At 49.0% G+C, this 23,881-nt stretch overlaps 1 protein-coding gene across 16 annotated transcripts in view; it reads left to right on the plus strand.

Annotated features, from left to right (window-relative positions):
* Positions 1-23,881, plus strand: part of LOC135907219 (phospholipid-transporting ATPase ABCA3-like) — a 456,174-nt gene that overhangs the window by 343,196 nt on the left and 89,097 nt on the right. For all 16 annotated transcript variants that reach the window (XM_070525189.1, XM_070525199.1, XM_070525188.1 and 13 more), the window contains 2 exons: positions 3,259-3,680; positions 19,200-19,322. In XM_070525189.1, coding sequence (XP_070381290.1) covers positions 3,259-3,680; positions 19,200-19,322 — 545 coding nt within the window. The remainder of the gene's footprint in view (positions 1-3,258; positions 3,681-19,199; positions 19,323-23,881) is intronic.

Here is a 23,881-nt window from a genome sequence, read left to right on the forward strand (position 1 = left end):
GTCTACGCACTCCATAGCTTCATAGACTTGTTGAATATAGCGCAATCAGGAAAAAAGTCTGAACGAGCACCCAGAATAGCAGCCGGGCATAAGCATACCCATGCCTGAACTCCACACCCGGTGAACAAATAAAAAAGCTCTGTAGGTGCACTTTTGCACCTTGAGTACCAATTAAAGCAATCCCTAACATAAAACAACACAAAAATGGAGGTCATCAAATGGCGCGGGTAGGCACGAAACTTAGCTAAAGTCTGTCAAAACACTTGCAAATTCCTCGCTGCAGCATGTCGACTCCCCAACTGTCATAGTGGCGAATTCGCCGACACGCGGAGAGGAAGGAAAAGTAAAGAAAAGCGCACGAAAAATGCCATGTGACGGTGCTCAACCATCCGCCTTTTTCTTTTACCTGTGCTACACTCTGCCGCGCACCGCTGAAAACGTTTTGGAAGGGTGCCGGGGATTTCAACGGCTGATTTCTTTACCTGCACCCATGTTGAGTGACTGTCGGTTGTGCGTTTTGTAGATCGTGAGTGTCGTTCCTGGAAGTGAAGCACAAGCCAATTACTGGGTGGACTGGCTTCACTTCACTGTTGTACGAACAGCTCGACCGATAAAGGCAAACCGATTGTCAAATCCCTAAAACTGGATTATAAAAGACCAGGTGCTAAGCACAAACACGCTATTCTCTAGTAGTCACCAAGGCAAGTTCATGAGTAGTGTAATTTCGTAGACGCACGGCGTAGAATTGGCAGCCGTACCGGTAGAAGAAATGCGGGGTGACATCTTGTGTACATTCTTCAACCATGAAAACTAGACGCCATCTCGAGTTGCACAGATTCTGTGCTTCCCCCTCTAGAAAAAGAAGCAGAAAAACCAAAAAATGGCAGCAGTCAAAGTTATTCCTGCATTGGTGAAATCATTTTTCACGACAGCAATATTCCCCAGCAGTGAATACTACAATTTTTTTCCTTGCTTTCCTGCTTTTTCCTCAAGTAATTGCGCTCACCCACTACTGGAGAAAGAAGAAAATAGTTGAAGGGTTTATGGTTAAAATGTGGGATGGGTGCAGTAAAAAATTTTGTAGTATAATATGATGATGATGATGATGAAAAACTTTATTTATCCCTCTTTAAAGGGAAGGGGGCAATGAAATAGAGGGTGGGGGAGGAACTACTTGAAGTAGGCCTCCTTTATCCTCTCAGCCCACTCCAGGATGGCCTCCTGAAGATCGGGCCTGGAGCTGCGCAAGGCAGCCTCCCACTGCTCCTCACTAGATATTAATTGCTTGAGGAAAGGGGGAAGGGGGTGCTTAGGGCACCCCCACATGATGTGGTTTAAGTCTGCTTTGGGAGAGACACAGAATTGACAAGAGGGAGAAAGGTAAATGGCGGGATGAATGCGGTGGAGGAGGTAAGGGGACGGAAAGGTGCGAGTCTGCAGCTGTCGCCACAGAACTTCACACCTACGCGGGGATTTGCCCATGAGTGGCGGAAAGGCTAAGCGGTCTAATCGGTAGTGTGTGCAGATGTCGTGATAAGTAATAAGTCGATCCCGCGCTGAAAACGGCGCCTCCTCCGTGGCGAGGTCCGACACATCTGATGCCTGAGCCCGGACAGTAAATCCTCGGGCACTGGCATGAGCCGCCTCGTTTCCGGCAAGGCCCGCATGCGCGGGAGTCCAGATTATTGCCACAGTTTGATGGAAAGGATGGGCCAAGAGGAGAGAAAGGGCTGACTTAGAGACCCTACCCGCTCCGAAGTTATGTATGGCTGCTTTGGAGTCACTAACAATAACTGATGAATTTGGAATTGTGAGGGCCAGGGCTATGGCCGCTTCCTCCGCCTCCTCCGAGGAAGAGCCAGGAATGGTGGCGGCCGCAGCGACCTGGCCGTGAGAGTTAATGACTGATATTGCGTAATGATTTCTGTTCCCATATTCGGCGGCATCAACATAGAGCACGTCTTTAGAGGTGGAGAATTGTTTTTGGAGAGCCTTTGCTCGCTGCCTCCTGCGCTGTTTATGATGCACAGGGTGCATGTTTTTAGGAAGTGGGGGGATGCAGAGGTTCTCGTGTATGTGATGTGGAATGGTGTATTTAGTCTTGATGATGGGTGCCGGAGTAATAGAAAGAGTTTGTAGAATGTGTCGACCTGTTGCGGTGTTAGAAAGTCTGCTGTATTGGGATGTGAGGTGGGCTTCTGTGAGTTCAGTAAGTGTGTTGAAAGTTCCGGTAAGCATTAGCCTATCAGTGGAGGTACGTATGGGGACTCCCAGAGCGAATTTATATATTTTGCGTAAAAGAATGTCGATCTCATCTGATTCTGATTTAAGGAAATGTAGATATGGTGTTGCGAATGTAATCTTACTGATAACGAAGGCCTGAATCAAGCGGAGAAGTTCGGCCTCCTTTAGTCCACCATGTTTATTGGAGACTCGCCCTAGAAGGCGCAGGGTGTGATCGACTGTGGTGTGGAGTGTATGTAGGGTATATGTGTTGAGCCGGTTGCTTTGAATGTGTAAACCGAGCACCCGGAGCCTGTCCACTCTAGTAACAGGGATGTGGTTTAGGATTACTTCTATACTAGACATGTGTTTTCCGGCTCCCCGGTGGGATGGTAGAAGAAGCAGATGGCATTGAAGACAACAAAGGTTTAAAGCAGGTACATATGATACTTCTAGATTATGTGATATTAGGAGAGAAAAGTGTTGTTTAGCTGAGCAAGCGATCACTTTATCCATTTTGCGACGTACGCAACAATTTTTCCTGTACCGCACTCTCAGTCTATCCTAGTCTGAGCAGATCTTACTCATATCGAGAAAATGCAGAGCTTATGTTCGGTGCTGCTCGGCCAAAGGTTTAAGCTGAACCTTTTTTCTTTATGGCGGCCCAACATTGTACAAGGTAAATGCACACGATTGAGACAATCTTGGTGCATCATGTTTACTTTCGTTTCTTTTGTGTGTTATAAGATTAGGTTACCATGTGGTCAGAGTGACAGGTTTAGAGAAGCAGCGTGAAACACCTTTATTTCCCAAAAATTTCATAGGAGAAAGTCCTAGAACTTACCGGCTCGCCGTGTTGGCAGCATGAAAATTGAGAGTAGCTACATTTAGCTTGCAAGTTTCGTTTCATCAACTGCAATTATATCGCCCGTGAAGTAGCTGGACGACCGAGTACTAATGTTTGTCCCCTTGAATTGCTGCGCGGTTCATTTTCGAGAAGGCATGATGACGCAATCTGAACTCGTGTGTCCGCAGCATCCGCATGGTGCCCAACCCGACGAGCGCCATCACGCTTCCCATCACCGTCAACCTGGTGTACACGGCTTGGCTGCGAGCACTGACGGCTCAGCCGGCGGCGCAGATCAACGTCACCATTGCTTACATTGAAGGCAGTGAAAAGCCGGATGCAGTGGACGTCATACTGTTACACATTTCATCTTGGACCGAATGGGTGTTCGGTGCGTCAATGACCTACACGTATGCTTTCACCGAGTACTGCATATTTCCGCTAACCGAGCGGTTAAGCGGGGCCCGAGACGTGCAGCTCATGACGGGCCTCTCGGGCGTCGACTACGTATTCGCCCACTTTGTCTTCGACTTCATCTACCACCTCCTGTTCAGCCTTTCGTGGTGCATCATCTATTGCGGTTTCGGCTCCTACTCGCTGAGCACGACCGGTAGGTGCGCCGATTCGGCGGATTCTTTCGAGACCTCGATGTCGCGCGCGCATCGTATGGTGATTACGCGGAAAGAGGTCACTTCCACTCGTGCACCGAGCCCCCGACATTCCGCTTCTCTCTAGCTCTAACATTTCACACCCGCAATAAGCCACATATCTCATTATTTTCACCCTCAGTTTCATTCCTTGAAATTCGAATTTGACAGTCGGAAAGCTAGGGCGGTATTATCGGGCGATCCAATTCAAGGATGGTTTCACTTTGACAAGATTTCGCGAGACTCGGCACCGGAAACATTCACGTGTATGGCGTACAGCGTTTCTGGCACGCTGTCGAGCTCGTCGCCTTCGCATGGGTGCCGGGAGTCCTGTAGACCGCATACACCGCCGCGCCCAGTGCCGAGTCTCGCAAATTATAATGAAACTCACACAAACTGGGGAAGTGATCGCCGGACAATACCGCCCCCAAACGCTAAGGCAGTAGCAATGATACAGGTCTTGTATCAAGTACGCGCTACTCGTCTGAAACGGTAGCGCCATCCACGTCCAAAACAGCTCTGCGTGCCAACAAGCACGCTCCTTAAAAGTCCAACTGTTCGCCTGAGTTAACGTTGGCAAATGTTCTCGTAAGTTCATAATTGAGTTTGCTACGCTCTGCAAATGCTGCTGCTCCCACCTGTGCCGAAACGTACGCGGCCATTGCGTGGTAGAAATCGGCATTTGCAGTTGAGCCGCACGAAGTCGAACAAATAAGCACAGCCTTTGCGTGCACTGCGCCGAGCATTTCACTGTGAAGCATTCTGCAAACCAAGGACAATTTTTCATTCGTGTGCTAATTAAGCCGCGAAAAAAGATTTCATAGCTTTCTGTATGGATTTGCCTTCCTAGAGCGAAAAACAGATATGAACAAGTCATTGTAAGGTTCTATCACGTAAAATATTATTACGCCTTTGTGAGGATATCTTACCGTTAACTGGCTTTGCCCAGTCAGCAATTGGCGAAATCGCAGGTTCAGCCATTCGATGTGCATAAGCTGCATTTTGCATCCCTGCTACTTATCTAATGACGACTCTGATATCCCCTGATAAAAATGTAGCCGTATGCCTCAGAAGCGAAGGCGAAAGACAGCAGACCCTAATCAAGGCCGAATATGAACCGCGAGCCTTGCCTTCGTGTACCACGACCAGGTGCCATCTTTACTTTCTTCTCATGCGGGCACGCTTTTCGGGTTCAAGGCGCCGCTCAAGGGAGGGTGCTACAGGGCCCCCCGCCTAGTCTGGAAGCCGAAACCAGACTGACGGCCGGCTATGGCACTCTAGCGCGAGGTCAGGCGGCGATGCGAGGCTTTTCATCACGGTTTCCACGTAAGCCGTCTTAAGGCGGCCCATGCTCACTGTCTCTTCACGGCTGTTCTTTAGTACACGGGTGGTTTTCGGGTGCGGTAGACGACGCGGAATGGTCCGTCGAAGGCCGGTGTTAGCCATGGTCACGGCACACGAAAACAGCGTGTTTCGCAAAACAGTGTTTTGCGAAACACTGTGCCGCGACGCACAGCATCCCGGCACACGAACACGTGTGTTGAAGTGGCCAGGTCGGAGGTGCACGAAGATTGCATTGTGGTGGGAAGGGTGGGCAGGAGGTCCTTACCACAGTCCAGGAGGCCTTGTAGGAATGCTTGTGGCTGGGCTGGTAGCTGCGTTGATGTAGAGAAGTCTCTGCGGATTCGCGGACAACTACCATACACCAACTCTGCTGCTGACCACTGTTGGTTTGCCCGGAGGAGGGCCTGTAAACCCAGGAGCACAAGGGGAAAGGTATCAACCCAGTTGGTGCAATTCAGGTGGGTAGCCAGGGCGGCCTTCAGTTGGCGGCGAAGGTGTTCCACCGTGCCGTTGGCACACGGGTGATACGCAGTGATACGGCAATGTCTGGTGCTGAGAATGCGATTAGTGCAAGCAAAACGGAAAGACTCAAACTGGCGTCCACGGTCTGTTGTCACGGTGCCTAGAGAACCATAGCCAGGTACTCTCGCAGGAATCAAAGCGCGGCCAACAGCCTCAACAGTGATGTCATGAATGCAAACAGCCTGCGGCGATCGTGTGAAACGGTCGACCATGGCGAGTATATAACGATAACCTTTAAAACACATGGTAGAGGGCCCACGATGTTTAGAGGAACATGGATGAGACAAGAGCTGGGTGTAAGGGAGGCTTGGGGAGGGTTCTTGGAATGACAGGAAACCTCTGTCGTCTCACACGGAAGATGCTTGCGCGTCCAAATGCACCGATCACCGTTAATTCTGGGCCAAGCATAGCGCTGGGTGAGAAGGCGCTGAGTAGCCCGAAAACCTGGGTGACCTATGTCGCATAGAAAGTGGAAAATGGTGCGACCTAGTGAAGCCGGAACAAAAGGGCGGGGAAAGTCTGCTGAGACATCGCACAACAAGGGCTCAATCGAGCATGGATGGGGCACAAGCCGCGGTAGGAGAGAATATAGGTTTTCCCCAAAAGTGGCGAGCTCTCAGTCATTCTGCTGTGTGGAAGAGAATTCGGCCCAGATGAGGGTTGGAGATGGAGAGTCAACCGCTGCTATACGAGAAAGGGCATCAATGTCTGTGTTGTCGGCACCATTCACGTGACGGAGGGCGGTTATGAATTCGGTAATAGCGAAATGGCGGAGTTTGCATGGCATGTACTTTGATGACCTGGTGCGAGAAACATACGCCAGCGGCTTATGATCGGTCAGCCCGCGAAGCTGGCATCCTTCCAGAAAATGCCGAAAATGCTATATCGCAGTGTATATGACCAGCAGCTCTCCGCCGAAAACGCTGTAACGGGTCTCAGGAGGTCGTAGCTTCCGAGAGTAAAAAGACAAAGGTATCCACTCGGAGTCTATGCACTGCTGTAAGACGGCACCAGCGGGCATGCTGGAGGCATACGCTATCATGCGAGATGGGCCCATCTCGCATGATAGCGAGATGGGCCGGGTGTTGCGGATGGATGAGAAGCTCGCCGTTCGCGACTCCTTGCTTGGCAGCAGTAAAGGCGCCCTGGGCTTCTTATGACCAAGAAGTAGAGCAGGACGAGGCGATGTTTCACAGAAAGAGATCGGTGAGCGGGCGAAGCAGCTCTGCACAGTGCAGCATAACGCGCCTCGAAAAGTTCACAAACCCGCGGTATCAGCGTAACTGGTGCCACGCTGTACGCTGAGGGTAATCCTGGATTTTCTTCACATGGGATGGGAAAGGGCGTATACCATCGGATGATAGGTGATGGCCCAAAAACTCGAGCTTAGATGTGGCGAAAACTCACTTGAACGTATTCTCAACCAAGCGGTATCGCTGTAGACGCTGGAACAAGGCACGTAGATGGCGCTCATGATTTTCAGGCATAGGGCTGGCGACGAGTACATCATCAAGGTACGCGAACACAGTAGGAAGGCCCCGCGTGACCTCAGCGATGAACCACTGGAAGGTTTGAGCCGAATTGCGAAGTACAAACGGCATCCGCATGTACTCAAACAAACCACAGGGCATCGTGATGGCCGTCTCGTGTATGTCGATGGGTTCGATGGGAATGTCGTGGTATGCCTTAACAAGTTCCACTTTACTGAAAATGGCGCAGCCGTTGAGGTCGGATGTGAGGTCCTGGATGTGAGGCACTGGATAGCTGTCGAGGACCGTCTTGGCGTTATACGCTCTATAGTCTCCACAGGGAGGCCAGTCACCAGGATCACCCTTGGGCACTAAATGCAACAGAAACGAAGAAGCCCATGCACTGGACGACGGGCGTATGATGCCGAGCTGTAGCATTTGGTCGAACTCCCGTCTGGTGATAACTAGATGGTCCTCAAACAAGGGTCGAGGTCAAGCAGTGGCTGGTGGACCACGGCTGACGATGTGGTCTGTCACTGTATGCTTAGGCGGGTCAGTGAGGTTGGCTCGCTTTCACAACACCGCAAAATCCAGCAAGATTTCTTCGAACTGAGAAGAAAGCATCTGCGTGCGGATGCCCATGGGAGGAAGGCCGGACAGGAATCGAGAGATTGTTGTTGTGTGGCATTGCTTGTTCACTACAGAAGTCTTCTTCGCAATTTTTTGCCTTACTAAACAGTTTTGAGTTCTTCTTTTTTTGCGCTGTTTCTCATTTAGTCTGTACTGCCACCGTAACCAATGCTTGATCTGTATTGTCTTTTTTTATTTTTTCATGTATGGGAGTCCCCCTGACAGTTTGTAACTTTGGCACTCCCTGTGAAGTGCTCATTTTGCATACAATTCTTGTAAATCTGACATCATTGATGAATAAACTTGAAACTTGAAACTTGGTGATGTAGAAACGAGTCAGATCGTCTGGTATGTGACGACGCTGCACGCTGACATCCAAATAGAAATATGAGAGGAAGTGCGAGCCAAAGATCGGATGAACTCCGCCTAAAATGACGAAGACCCTTCGAAAGTTCGGCGAAGGCTGAAGTATAGGGTGAGAAGCTCGCTATAGACGAGGCGTTGGTAACACTAAGCAACTGCCCGATGGCCTGCAATGATCAGCCTTAGTCGGGGGAACCACGCTGATATTAGCGTCTATGTTTATAAAGAACCGCGCGCCAGCGAATTTGTCTGTTACTATAAAGAGACGGCTGCGACAACAAGTGAGACCATACGCCACCTTCATTTGATCCCGGCGGGCGTTTCTCAGCCATGAACAGCGAGGTGTGCCCTTCGTGGCTCGGTGTCAGAAACACCAATGGCACCAGCAGAGAGGTGAAGGGCTCCAATTGGACTCGGAGCTTGACGAGTGCGCTGAAGTGCGCGGTGACCGAGACGAGGCGAACGGTTCTCCAGTAGGGGGCTCCGGAGTGCGGCGATTGAGGCAGCGAGCTCATCGATGCGGCCGTCAAGGCGCCAAATCGCCGGGTCTAGGCGGTAAGACAGCAGTGACGGACTTGGAGCTCGCCTTATGAAGCCGATCGGCAAGCTCCGCCAGGCGGTTGAGGATGACGTCGCCGGCCGCCGTGAGGACGAGGTGGATGGGCTGGGAAAGGTGCTGGAGGAGAAGCTCTCGAAGCAATGTGGACTGGTTGGGGACGTCGCGCTCCTCGACGTGGTCTCCCATCCGGCGCAGCAGTTACGAGGGGCACCGGTCTCCAATGTCCTTCTCGGTATGACGCTGCTGGAGGTGGGTGCGTTCCGGTGGCATCAATCTTCCAGCACTTCGTTCTTGAGGTGCAGATATGGCGTAGCGCCCGCGGGGACGGTGAGAACATCCGAGAGGTCACTGGCAACGTCAGAAGGAAGAACCGAGGCGGCGTGGTGGTAGCGCGTCATTTCCGAGGTGATGCGGTAGAGGCAGAATTTTGCCTTTATCGAGAGAAACCAACCTTGCGGCTTCTGGAGCCAGAGTCATGGGAGGTGAAGCTACAGTGATGGGACGTCCAGCAGACGTGAGTCCTGTTCCGTGGAGGGTTCGGGCAGGTCAGTCACTGCGTTCGTCCTAAGTCACCACTTGTAGGTTTACGCCTCAGGAGTGAAGGAGGAATGCAGCTGACCCGAATCGATGCAGGAAAAGAACCTCGAGCCGTGGCTTCGCGTGTCACGACCAGCCGCATTCTTTATTTTCTTCTGATGCGGCCGCGTGCTCTCCGTTTCTAGGTGCCGCGCAAGGAAGGTCGCTACAAACTTAAACGCAAATTTGAACATCACTGTGGCTGAAATGACTTGGAATAAAGCAAGAGCATAGATTTACATTCTCAACATGTTAAATCCAATACGCTGCTTCCTAGTATTGTGTTACTGTCTCGCATGCACTCAGCCAATGGCGGATTCTGCCTCCAACGATTGAGTGTGCACATCTGCGGGGCCATTTTCGATCCCTCACGTTCATTTACGTTCTAAGAAAGACACTAAAGGCAAAAATAATGCTCACGTGTAATTAGAAATCACATTCGAACAATAACGAAAAGCTCGCTGGTAGACAGGATGGTGAGTCAGAAATGAAGCAAGAACCTGAAGGCTCTGGCAACGCTAACAACCTCAGGTTGGCCAAGTTAGCTTGTTATCAATAAAGGTCAATTACGTTCTATCCCAAAATAGACTAAGATTGAGCTTAGTAAGTTTCGAGGGCATTTGCTTCACCCGTAATGGGACAAACACTAAAATATATTTGAAATGAGTGACGACACACTGACATATGGTGCTTCGTTGCTACATTAAACAGAAATTGGACTTGTAATATGTTTTTCTTCTAGGTGGCGCAGAGCACAGGTAGGACACCGGACTTTTACTCTGAAGTTCGGAAGTTTAAACCACCGTTTATTCCGCTACATTTTCAGTCTTCAAATGGCGCCTGACACTGGCAAAAAATCACGATAGCGAGTAGGGCTATATTACTTCAGGTGCAACAATATTGGACAGTCCACTGAGCTTAAACAACGACACTCCCTCACCGCAACAGGAATTGGTCTCCCTTTCGCAGTATCCATACGCTGCCTTACTCGCGACTCTTGCAATTAACCCATGGCAATAAATCTACAGCGGCTGCGGAGCACCTCACTAAGGCGACGGTGAGACCTGCCAAGGACAGAGAGTGCTAAGAATCCTGATTCGCACAGGCTGCAACTGGAAACTGAAGCTGGCAACATTTAACACGCGAACGTTCTCGAGTGAGGCTAGCTCAGCAGGAGTCTTTGAGCAACTATCAGGCATTGCCTAAGATATTATTGGGCTCAGTGAGGTTAGAACTGGGGAGCCTCATGTACAGCTGAATAATGGCCAGGCTTCCTGCTACAGTGGTCTTCCTGGTAAAAAAGAACACTGCGTAGGATTTCTAATTTTTAAGAATGTGACTGGCAGCCTTGATGAATTCTACAGCCGTAATGCCAGGGTAGCAATCGTCGTAAGAAAGCTAAATATAACATATCGATTAAAGGTAGCACAAGCCTATGCTCTTACCTCCAGTACGGATGATTAGGAAATAAAACAGTTATAAAAACATTTGAAATTAGCAATTAGAAGGGGGCGAACTGAATATACTGTAGTCATCGCCGACTTCACGGCGAAAGCGGAGGAAAAGCAGACTGCGTAACAAGCAATTGTCAGCTACAGAATCGATTCAGGAACACTAGAGGAGATTTATTGGTGAAATTGGTGGAAAGGAAGACTCCAGGGAGTGAAAACCTTCTTGAGGAAGCGCAGTAACAAGAACTGAACCTGGAAAAGTGCTAATGAAGAAACGAGAACTGAAATAGATTTAATATATCCTGCTGATAACACCATAGTGCAGGATGTAGAAGTGTTACGTAGGGCACACGGGCCGCCACCATAAATTAGTGATGTCTAAGATTTCTTAATTTGAAGAGAGAAAGTGTTAAATTAGTCAAATACAACTAGGCCTACCTGGACGTATTAAGGCTAAAGGCAGATGAATACAGGCTGTTACTCGCAAACAAATATGCAGCTTTAGAACAGGAAAATGAGGGGCAACATATAGGTAATGAATAAAACCGGAACTAGGCTGATTTCCGAAGCAACAGTTGCAGTTAAATGTAAGGCATTAAGTCATCCAATTGGTAAGTTCTCTCAAGTAACAAACGACATATTCAAGGAGCAGCAAAGCATGAAAGTGTCTAAGTCAAATGATCAGATAGGATCCACAGAACTGCCAAAGTTATAAGCAGGAATAAAGTACGCAGTACTCCAAATTATAACGTCAGAAATATAGAGGAAGCAGTAAAAATTGCCGCAACATGAAATCTGTGAGAAGAAAACTTAGTGTACTAGAGGGCAAGATCTATTCACGTAAAGATGAGCAGGGTAATGTCATCAGTAATTTCGATTGTAACCCGCCGTGGTTGCTCAGTGGCTATGGTGTTGGGCTGCTGAGCACGAGGTCGCGGGATCGAATCCCGGCCACGGCGGCCGCATTTCGATGGGGGCGAAATGCGAAAACACCCGTGTACTTAGATTTAGGTGCACGTTAAAGAACCCCAGGTGGTCAAAATTTCCGGAGTCCTCCACTACGGCGTGCCTCATAATCAGAAAGTGGTTTTGGCACGTAAAACCCCAAATATTATTAATTTCGATTGTACAGTAAAAGCAGCAGAATTCTACACTGACCTGTACAGTACTTAGAGCAACCATGATGCCTTTATTGAAAGTAATGATGAATTGGATACAAAGGCTCCTTCTTTACCTAGCCATGAAGTTAACAGGACCTTGCAAGGCATGTCTAGGGAAATGTGGCAGAAGATGAAATTATTGTCGAATAATATAAAGATGGAGGAGACACTAAGCTTGTTAGGTTAGGTTAGGCTAGCTTGTGGCCCTTTACACGCAATATCTCTCCACTTCACGTGTAGCAGATGGCTGCAAGAGTGCCAATTTTATCATAATCGATAAGAAGGGTGAGGCTAAAGAACTGAAAAATTACAGTCCCATTAGCTTGCTTCCAATATTGTCTAAAATATTCACCAATTTCCAATACAATCAGGGCCATACTTCAATCAACCAAACAGGGTGACTTCAGAAAGAGATACTTTTCCTCAATTGAGAAATCTGCAGAGTACAATCAACCTGTTTAGAACTTGAGACTGACTCCAACCAAATAACTGAATTTTATTAGCCCGACGTTTCGGAGCCCATTCGGCTCCTTCCGAATGGGCTCCGAAACGTCGGGCTAATAAAATTCAGTTATTTGGTTGGAGTCAGTCTCAAGTTCTAATCAATTTCCCAACCAGACAGGCAATTCTGTCGAAATGTTTAGCTTCAATCAACCTGTTTACACGGTTTTGACATCTTATGAATGTTATTCGATTCAGTGCAGATACCAGCATTGATGGAGGCGTTGCGTAATCAAGTACTACAGGAGGAATACATGAATATTTTAGAAATATCTACAAAAATTCCACTGCTACCTTAGTTCTAAGCAAGAAAAGTAGTAAATTACTTATCAAGAAGGGGTCAGGCAAGAGGACGAAATCTCTCCAATGCTATTCATCGTAACATGCTTAGAAAAAGTAGTCAAGCTATTAGACTGGCGAGTGGAAAGACTCAATTATGAAGATCACCGACGAATATCACGACAACCACCAGTTTGCAGATGACATTGCCCGGTTATGCAATAATAGGCATGAATTGCAACAAATGATTAAAAACTTTAAGCGAGAATGTGCAAGATTTAGCTATACGATTGTTATGGAAAAGACAACGGTGACGTCTAGTAGCCTGATAAGGGAACCATAATTCATGTTCGCCACACAGCCTCTTGAGTCTGTGCAGGACTGTATCTAACCCTGATCATGAAAAGGACATTTACAGAACAACAAAAGTGCGTTGAAGTGCATACGTATGGCATTACCAAATCCTGACTGGGAGCTTAACACTGGCGTTGAAAAGTAAAGTGCTGCATTCTACCCATACTAACATATGGGCAAGAGATTGAAGCTTGGGCAAGAATCTTGGAGGTTACAACACTCGAGTACCAAAAAAAGATCGTGTAAAGAGTGATGGAACGAAACATTATAGGCGTGACTTAGGGAGACGGGAACAGGGTGGTGTGGATCAGAGAGCTGCGCAGTTAGCCGATATTTTAGCTTATATGAAGACAAGAAAATGGGGCTGGGTAGGCCAAGTAAGGCTTAGGGTAGAGGACCAGTGACTATTAGATTTACGGAATAGGCACCAATAAAACGGAAGCGCAGTCGAGGACGGCAGCAAGTTAGGTGGGGTGATGACATTGGGAAACTTCCAGGCACAAGTTGGATACTGCTACCGCAAAGCAAGGACCATTGCCAATCGCCTTGAGATACGTTCGTTCTGCACTGGAACTAAAAATAGGCTGATGATGAATGTTTCGCGTAACGATCAGCCCCTGAAGAAAATAGAGTTTTGAGAGCATGCTTAACCAGTGTAAAATGATGATGCGTTTCCGTTTTTATCACTTTAAGGATAAACTTTCTCTGCGTACCAGCACTCCACCATAAAAAGTGTCGTCGTTGTCGTCTGTGACACCGAGTAAACGCCATCCCTACTCTATACATCATGCATACCCTCGCTGTCAGATGTACGATCCTTTTGGCGTGATTCGGCATCGGCACAATTAAGCACCACATGTGACTCGGCGTATGCGCCATGAAACGCAGTAAACATTTACTATTGTTCCGATTACATTTTAAAACACTTTCACCATTCGCCATTGCAAATTTCGGTGACTAGGTGTTGTGAAACACCCTCTAAGGACCGTTTTATACATAAAACGTTTTCAGAACAGTTCAGTACTGGAGGGTCGAATAAATCGCTGTCCAGTTACCACGTCGCCAAGAGGTGGTCATTACTGCCAGCCGAGACACTCCCTCTCCCACACTGGAGGCGAGAAACCCCGCCAAGGCTCTCTCCGTTTGCTTTGACTAGCATTCTCAAGGCGCTGTTTCTTTTTATGCCTTCTCCGACACTAGACTCCAGAAACCCCGTCAAGGCTCTCTCCCTTTGCCTTGACTAGCGTCTGCGAGTCGCTGTTTTTCCATGCCTTCTCTCAGACTGGAGCCGAGAAACCCCATCATGGCCCTCTCCCTTTGCGTTGGCTGGCGTGTGAATGGCGGTGTTATTTACATGTCTTCTCGACCCTGGAGGCGCAAAACGCCCTCAAGGCTCTCACCTTATGCCTCGACTGGCGCCCACATGGCAGTGTTTCTCCCATGCGTTCTCCCACACGGGAGCCGAGAAAACCCATCAAGGCTCTCTCCCTTTACCGGAACTAGCGTGCACAAGGTGTTATTTTTTTCGGTGCCTTCTCCCATACTAGAGCTGAGATACCATGTCAAAGCTTTCTCTCTTTTCATCGACTAGCAATCGCAAGGTGGTGTCTTCCCCATGACTTCTACAGTGGAGCCGAAAAACATGTCAAAGCTCTCTCTATTTGCCTCGATAAGCATCCCGATGGTGGTGTTTTAAAGCGAAGCTTTCTTTGCCCCTTCCTTCGACTTTCCCACTTCTGCTATGGCTGCTGCTGTCTGACATACGACGTCAGACGGGAGGGAGGGGGAGGGTTGAAAGCGTGTGTATACATAACAAGACTGCGTCAGAGAGGAAAGGCGACACGACAAACTCATTTGAACTCCACCGCATCAAATGTGCTCAATGCCTTCTGGAGCTCCCTGGGCGTCGCCACATTAACCTCTTGACAGCTGCATTAACCTCTTGACAGCTGTCTCCCTCAAAAGCATTGCATAAACAGCAGCACTTCCACTTCTACTAATGTGCGAGTCTAGAGGGGATGTAGACAGATCTATAGATAGGAGGGAGGAGAAGAAATAGTTCTCATACAAGTTGGGGGAGACGGAGGAACTTGACGTGAGAAGGCAAGGAAAACCTACTACTATAGGACAGCGGTTGCGCGGAAACTGGATAAGCCGAGGTTCAAGGTACGGTACGGTACGCTCCTGCTAGTTCTGAAAAATAAGCACCATCTGAATATGTCAAGCGGACAAATTACGCAGGCGGTGCTCAAGCAGCACCGCAATAATTAATGTGCACCGCAGGGTCGGGCGACACAACGGAAGCGGTCGACCATCAAAATAACACTTCGATGCCCGCCGCGGTAGCTTTGCGGCCATAGCATCGCTAGAGGTTGCCATTTTGATCCCTACCACTCCAGCAGCATTCTTACCGGGGGAAATAGAAAATTAAACGTGCACTTAGATTTTGGGACAAGTTAAAGTGCATGACGATGTCAAAATTAATACGGAGTCCACCACTACGGCGTGTCTTATAATCCGATTGTGGTTTTGTCACATACAGCCTCAAAATCCTATTCAAGTTTAATCCTTCTACCATGATGCGACGTGCCCTGTGAGGCAATGACAATGCTCAACCCTCTCTGAGGTTGTGAAAAATGGCGCGCAAGAACGCCTCCAGTAAACACCTCTTTCTGTGTGTTCTGTGCACTACAAAGACAAGCAGCAGTAGTGCTCGTAAGGTAACGTTTACCATCAACTCACTAATCTCCTGTTAGCCTAAGCGTTGAAAAACTAATCTCTCACCATCAACATCACCGCTAGTTATCGCCCATCAAAGCAACCAGCGCAGAAAGCTTCGCTTAAGTCGACTGGCAAAGCGCGTGCGATCTGCATAATTTTTTCCATGCCTTCTCCCACATCAAAGCCCAGAAACACCTCCATGGCCCTCTCCCACTGCTTCAACTAGCGTTCGCATGGCCGTGTTTTCTGCAAGCTTTCTCCCAAACTGGAGGCGAGAAACCCGATCATAGCTCTCTCCCTTTGCCTCGACTAGTGTTTGCAATGCGGTGTTCTTCCATCGAGCTTATCTGGGAGTGGAACCCACGACCTTTGACGTTAATGCGAAGTTAATTAGGGCACAGTAATTATTGCGGAGTGAAATAGGGCCCACGAACAACCTTTGATGGGGTCGCATCCTCGATCTTTGGCGGGAGTCAAACTCACAATCTTTAATGTTAATTGGGGCAGAGTTACCGGCAATTAAGGTAACGTCATTAAACGCAGTTGAGCCTAGACCTTCGGCCGTAAAAAGTAAGTGATAAGAATTAACGGCACATTCGACTGAGAATGTTAAGTAATTTAATTAATGTCTCTTTAGCGTGCAGGCTTCCGCCTTCGGCCTCTTTGGCTATGCTGAAGTGGCTTAATTTTCCTCCATGTTTTCGCCCACACCGGAGCCGGGATACACAATCAAGGCCCTGCCCCTTTCCCTTCGCTACCTTTCCTATGACGGTGTTTTTTTCGTGCCTTCTCCAACACCGGAGCCGTGAAATGCCGTCATGGCTCTCCTCTTTTATCTCGACTGGCGTTCGTATGGCAATGTATTTTCCACGCCTTCTCGCACACCGCAGCCAAGAAACTCCATCAAGCTAGGCTCTCTTCTTTTGCCTGGACTCGCGTCCTCATGGCAGTTTTTTTCATGGATTCTCCCGCGCAGGAGACGAGAAAACCCATCAAGCCTTTGCTTAGACTAGCGTCCAGGAGCCGTGTTTTTTTTTTCATGCTTTCTCCTATATTGGAGCCGAGAAACCCTATCACGGCTCTCTCTTACTGCGACCACTAGCGTTCGCATGGCGGTGTTTCTAACGCGGTAGCGATAAGCGCGCCGTCTCGCAGAAAATCCGGCATCCGCATTCGGCAGCCCGCGTCGGACATCCAGCGTAGGGCGTCACTTCGGCAAAAATAATTTCTAGCATAATTCCCAACTACGCATACCCAACCACTCTTCTACCACCAAAGTTCCTCATAGCTTGCTTTTCTTTCTTTAGAAAGTTATTCCTCGGAATTTCGAGAACGGGAGCCCACAACGAATGTAGTGGAAAAAACACGGAAAACGCAGATCAGTTATGTTATCTCTTCTCAGAGAGAAATAATAAAAGTGCGAAACAATTACACTAGATCAACCCACGCAAGAGGACGTGCTTCTGCCAGAAAGCTTGCCTCCGTGCATAGCGTTCACCGCCAGCGTATCCCCGCAAACATTATGCTTACGTAAGCTACAGTTGCCGGGAAGCATGAGAAGCAGTTAAGGGTGTTTTAATGCTGTGGCGTTCTACTCTTAAAGACAATCCTTAAGCGTGCTCCACATTTTATGCGCAAAATTGTGCGCTAGTGCTGTTAAAGTGGTTAATGAACAACCTCCATGCTAGTTACCACAGGATTCAAAGGCAGCTTGTGTGTGCGTTTCTATTTCTTCCGGGCCATAAACGGGAGGCAGCTGTGTGTCGCCGTTAGAACTTTAGTGGAACTTGCAGCGTTTATGCGTTAGGAAAATATATATAGACTTCGGTACACAAGCCTTATTCACCGACGCAGTGTTAGCTTGAGACCCAGGCGACGAATGTTTGCTCTGTAGCAATGAATGCGTTCTTCCGGAATTGTTTGCATACCTTCTATATTAGAGCCGAGAGGCCCCGTCAAGCCTCTCTTCCTTAGCCTCGACCAGATTCCGCAAGGCGCCGTTTCTTCAGTGCCTTCTGCCCCACTGGAGCCCACAAACCTCGTCATGGCTGCCTCCCTTTCCCTCGACTGACGTCCGCAAGGTGGAATCTTTTCCATGCCTTCTTCCGCGCAGTCTTCGAGCGACCCCGTATCTTGGTAACTTAGCACACATAGTCATGTAAGCCGTATCTTGGTACGCACAGTCAAAGTGAAGCTGTGCAACGTGAAGCTGGACAGGGTGAAGCTTCAACAACACACACTCAGGCTATTTCCGATTCCGATGATAGTACACCAATGCTGGGACGAAGCACGAGGATCAGAAAACAAGTTGGGCTATTCTGGCCACGAAGGCCTCATGAACTATTGTATACCTGTCTTGTTTGGTTGGGGAGGAGTGCAAGAGGTGGTCATTAGAGCACGCACCGATACATTGATGCCATGTGTTGCTAGCAGTTGGCACGTCTGGCTTATTACGTGATCACGATGTTAAATGAATAAGCATCCGTGAAAGTAAAGGAGATGTCTTTTCATGTGCGAATGTGCGTACGGTCTGTTTGCTGTTTCCCTTCCACTGCTTCCTGCGCGCTGGCTATTAGAAGGGGTTCATATGAACTCTACCTACACTTTGTCTCCTGGAGTACATGTGAGCGAGCAAATGCTGGCTCGCATGTGCCCACACACAGTACGCACACACAAATACGCATGCCTACATAGGCTTTTACAGATATGCTCACATGCAGTCGTGCACGAACGTACACAGTTTACATGCATACGCGTGTCAACACCCCCACGCACGCACGCACGCACGCATATACAAGCACAACGAGCGATGGGACATATTTTTGTAGGTACGCCCTGTCTAATATTTAAACACACTATTACCTTTTAATGGTGTTTATTGTTTTACAATGTAGCCTTGAGAGACAGGAATACAGGGTTCTGGATGAGCGAGCAGACGTGAGTACTCGATATTGTCACGTGGTAGTGACGGTGAAGAAAGAAACAGTACGGTGGAATACAAAACTAGCTTTTATTGGGCGAACCTGTGCCCACAAAACAGGCTACACTTATAGCACAAAGAAAGCGGTGAACACAGTCGGCGATCGTCGAAAATCTGATCAGCGGGTCAAGCGCGTCGGCTTTTATAGAGCAGTCGTGGAATGTTCCAGACTAATCGTTCGGACCCGCGTGCCTTCCACAAAGTTCTACACCATTCGCGTTACGCAATGAAATCAGATAACACAAGGTTCGGCGTCAACAGACAGCCGGGTAGAAGCATCGATTACTTTCCCGAAACGTCGGATACATGCACGCGCGTCCCTCGCTGTGCGATTACAGTTTTTAAGCGGCAAAACGTGGTCGCCCGATAAAGATAAGTACACGTGTCAATATTGTAGTTGACATTAGGAAGTGTAGCTGGGCATGTTATGGAAGAGTTGGGGCACATAACCTTTGGTTTGTAAGAGTTACTTAATTCATGCCCCATGAAGAGAAACTCAACCCGGGCAGCGTAACTTTCGCGCCATGATTACGCCTTTAAATCAAGTTGTATATATATGTTCTTCTTTTTTAGGCCTCTTTCTCCTCGGTTTTGCGGCTTCTGGACCACTGTTTATTTGCGTTGGCTACCTGGCGGCTGAATTCACGGCGACCACAATGTCTGCAGCCCTGTGGTTTATCTTTGTGTTCTCCACAGGTAAGAAGCAACCCCATTTTCAGGTCGCTGGTTGTATTTATTGAGAGAGTACAAGTAGCCTCAACAATTCCGTTGCAATGACTTACAGGTTTAGCCTTATAAGAGAGTCAACACGTGTTTAAGCGCAGAAAGGGGTTGAAGGCTATCGTTCTGCAACGGCTTCTCAATAGCATCAACGGAATTTTAAGCGCTAACAGAAAATAACTGCTCGAACACCTGTCACATGTCATCAAATATCGAAGTAGAATGTACGATCACACTGTAGCCAGTTTATGAACACGTTGCAACTATAGAGAAAAACATTCAACAATAGCAGACGCACTGCCAGAACTAGCACTACGGAACACTTCGTGGTCTAGCGTTCACATCTTCAGTTAGCTGACGCGAACATCTAAAAAAACAGGAATGTGCAATTAAGGTGACAGACAGACAGACAGACAGACAGACAGACAGACAGACAGACAGACAGACAGACAGACAGACAGACAGACAGACAGACAGACAGACAGACAGACAGACAGACAGACAGACAGACAGACAGACAGACAGACAGACAGACAGACAGACAGACAGACAGACAGACAGACAGACAGACAGACAGACAGACAGACAGACAGACAGACAGACAGACAGACAGACAGACAGACAGACAGACAGACAGACAGACAGACAGACAGACAGACAGACAGACAGACAGACAGACAGACAGACAGACAGACAGACAGACAGACAGACAGACAGACAGACAGACAGACAGACAGACAGACAGACAGACAGACAGACAGACAGACAGACAGACAGACAGACAGACAGACAGACAGACAGACAGACAGACAGACAGACAGACAGACAGACAGACAGACAGACAGACAGACAGACAGACAGACAGACAGACAGACAGACAGACAGACAGACAGACAGACAGACAGACAGACAGACAGACAGACAGACAGACAGACAGACAGACAGACAGACAGACAGACAGACAGACAGACAGACAGACAGACAGACAGACAGACAGACAGACAGACAGACAGACAGACAGACAGACAGACAGACAGACAGACAGACAGACAGACAGACAGACAGACAGACAGACAGACAGACAGACAGACAGACAGACAGACAGACAGACAGACAGACAGACAGACAGACAGACAGACAGACAGACAGACAGACAGACAGACAGACAGACAGACAGACAGACAGACAGACAGACAGACAGACAGACAGACAGACAGACAGACAGACAGACAGACAGACAGACAGACAGACAGACAGACAGACAGACAGACAGACAGACAGACAGACAGACAGACAGACAGACAGACAGACAGACAGACAGACAGACAGACAGACAGACAGACAGACAGACAGACAGACAGACAGACAGACAGACAGACAGACAGACAGACAGACAGACAGACAGACAGACAGACAGACAGACAGACAGACAGACAGACAGACAGACAGACAGACAGACAGACAGACAGACAGACAGACAGACAGACAGACAGACAGACAGACAGACAGACAGACAGACAGACAATGAACTTTTATTGAGGTTCTGAGGGACTAGCCGGCAGAAACCCGTTGGGGCCCCTGGCTCGCCGCTGGCTGCCCCCATGTCGCAACAGGGAGGCCAAGCCTCTACGCTCTTTCACGGGCCCTCTGTATGGCCATGGACTAGAGCTTGAGTTCCGTACTAGATATGACCTCGTCCCAGTCCCGTTCGCTGGTGAGGGCCGTATCCCGTAACGCAGGACACTGCCAGAGCATATGAGGTAGAGTGCTAATCTCCTCCCCACAATCCGGGAACTGTGGATCAATTTCTGGGTAAACCCTGCTTAAGAAACCTCGCGAGGGATATGGCCTCTTCTGAAGCATCCTAAACGTGATCGATTGAGATCTGCATAGATTTAGGTGTGCAGGCGGGAAGCGCCTGCGTTCCTCTTTATAGTGGGAGAAGATCTCATGAAACGTTAAGGGGTTGCGGTGGCCGAGCTCCTCCTGATCCAATGTAGCCCCACCGCCGTCGCGGCGCGTTAATTCTCGCACACGGCGGTGAGCAATCTCATAGGGGTTCGGGCGGCCCGGCAGCACGTTGTCGCCCATGTGAGCGGGGAACCATATAATATAATGCACGTGGTCACAATTAGTTCTGGACTTGCCTTTCAGAATCGCCTCCACCTGTCTCGCAACCATTCCCGAAGCGAAAGCCCTGATGGCCGCGCGTGAGTCAGTGTACATATAAGGCCTTTTTGAATTCCGCATCGCCAGCGCAACCGCCACCTGTTCTGCCACGTCGGCCGTCACCACGCCTATCGAGACCGCAAATAGGAGCTCGCCCTTTTCGGTGACCGCCGTGACCGTGAATTTACCGGAGCGCCCATATTGAGCTGCGTCCACGAAGGCTTCCATGCCAACCGTTTTCTTCAATATCGCCCTGGCACGAGCTGCTCGCCTGCCCCGCATTATGCTTTGGGTGAACTTTTCTATGGAAGGGACCGACGACGTAGGTCCCTCTGGAGTTCTCATCCAGCTGAACCACCTCGCTGCGACTGTAACGCGGCTGCAAGCCCACCACCTCCAAGAGGCGCCTACCGGCGCCGGAGCCCGAAAGCCTCGTGATCTGCGCCTCTCGTTGCGCCTCTATGAGTTCGAGAGTGGCGTTATGAACTCCGAGCTGCATTAGCCTGTCCGTGCTCGCCGTGACCGGAATACCCAGTACCTTCTTGACGCTTTTCCGCATCAACGTGTCAAGCTTGTCCCTTTCAATCTTAGTCCACTGCAGGGCCGAGACCACGTAGTTGATGTGGCTCATGAGAAAAGCGTGATGCACCTTAAGTAGGTTGTCCTCGCCTAGGCCCCCCTTCTTATTGGAAACTCTCATAATTTATCTGAGTATATTCTCGGTTTTTGCGGTCAGATGCGCAATGGTTTTGGCGTTACAGCTCCTGGCGTCGAGCAACAATCCTAGAACTCTAATCGAATTAACCCTGGGGACCTTCTGGCCGTCCCGCGTGTACACAACTATGGGGATCTGCTCGAGCGGCACGAGCCCCCAAACCCCCTGCCTTGCCGGTCTGTATAACATGAGCTCTGACTTCTTTGGGGAGAGTTGGAGACCCGTGCCCTCCAGGAAGGACTGGGTCACGTCCAAGGCCTCCTGGAGCGCCTGTTCCACGGCCGCCTCCGAGCCTCCCAGACACCAGATCGTAATATCGTTGGCGTACAGCGCGTGTCCCACGTTTGGTACGGCGGCCAGGCCCTTCGAGAGTCCGTGCATTGCAATGTCCAATAGGAGGGGGAAAATCCCCGCCCCTTGTAGCATGCCTCTTTTTCCTAGCGAGAATGGTACTGATTTGGTCTGCCCCACCTTGACGACCGCCGTCCTGACCCTCAGGAAGGACTCCACAACAATGTAACACACAGTTTTATTTTTTTATTCGCTCCCGCTAAATCTAGAAAGTGTTGCACTTAAAGTAATTACTATATTATTACTTATTTTTTCTTGTGTTACCTAGCGGCGAGCTATTGACACTCCAGATGCACCAGATGCATGCGCCAAACACGTCACCAAAGCGAGCGACAGCCGATGCCTGTGTGAGCGTTCGGCTGTTCGGCGTCCTGTTTGTATTTTTTATGTAGCTCTAACGCCGTATTCTGAAACGATCCACTTCGGCGATACTATCACCCCGGCAACATTTCGCCGTCAGACCCTGAAGCGATACTATCACCGAAGTGGATCGCTTCAGAATACGGACCCTAGTTGCTTGGGCTGTCGGCGAATTTAGCTCCCATGCAGCACTTCAAGACGGCACTCCACTACTTCAAAGAGAAAAATTTTGTTTGTAAGTTTGCACTTCATTCTCAGCTATTTTGGCTTAGAGCACACTGGCCGTATCGGTTGATCTCTCATAGTCAGCGAAAAAAAGCCAGGGCGCTGGGGCGAATTTAGGTGGGCGTGTACTGAATCATGCTAGGACATGTTTGTGACGCTTGCAATGACCCCCAACATTATTGTACCTTATTTCTCTATTTTGGTGTGCTTTTTGGGCATGCTTCCCGTGCCAGCCGCTGTGACGCAGTTAGCGGAAAACAAGTCGGTCGCAGTGACTACCTGCCTGCACTTAAAGGTTGTTGGTACTACATACAGCTGTACAGCATGTACAGAATGTTACCGTACAACATTCACCTCTTTTTTGGTACTGACGCTTATTGAAAACTCGACCAGCGATTGTCAGGAGTTATAACACCTTAGTACGTTGCTCCTGCCGGCAAAGCGCGCAAACAATAACAGCGCGGAGCTCAAAAACAAGGAGCTTACACTTCGGAAATCCTGCTTTCCGAACGACTGAACACACATTCTGCACCCATGCATTTGCCTTCGGCAAAAGGCATTCTGTGAGCGTCTGGTGTGGAGTCAGTGTTGTGGCCACCTCTGTGTGCGTGGCATACTACCTCGTCGGCTAAAGCCAAGTTGTACCGAAAACGTGCAGTCGACCATGTATTTGTGGTTTTAAATAACGGGAAATAACGCTCGGGATGTCATCATC

The sequence above is a fragment of the Dermacentor albipictus genome, chromosome 9, assembly GCF_038994185.2.
Source record: "Dermacentor albipictus isolate Rhodes 1998 colony chromosome 9, USDA_Dalb.pri_finalv2, whole genome shotgun sequence".
Classification (NCBI taxonomy): domain Eukaryota; kingdom Metazoa; phylum Arthropoda; class Arachnida; order Ixodida; family Ixodidae; genus Dermacentor; species Dermacentor albipictus.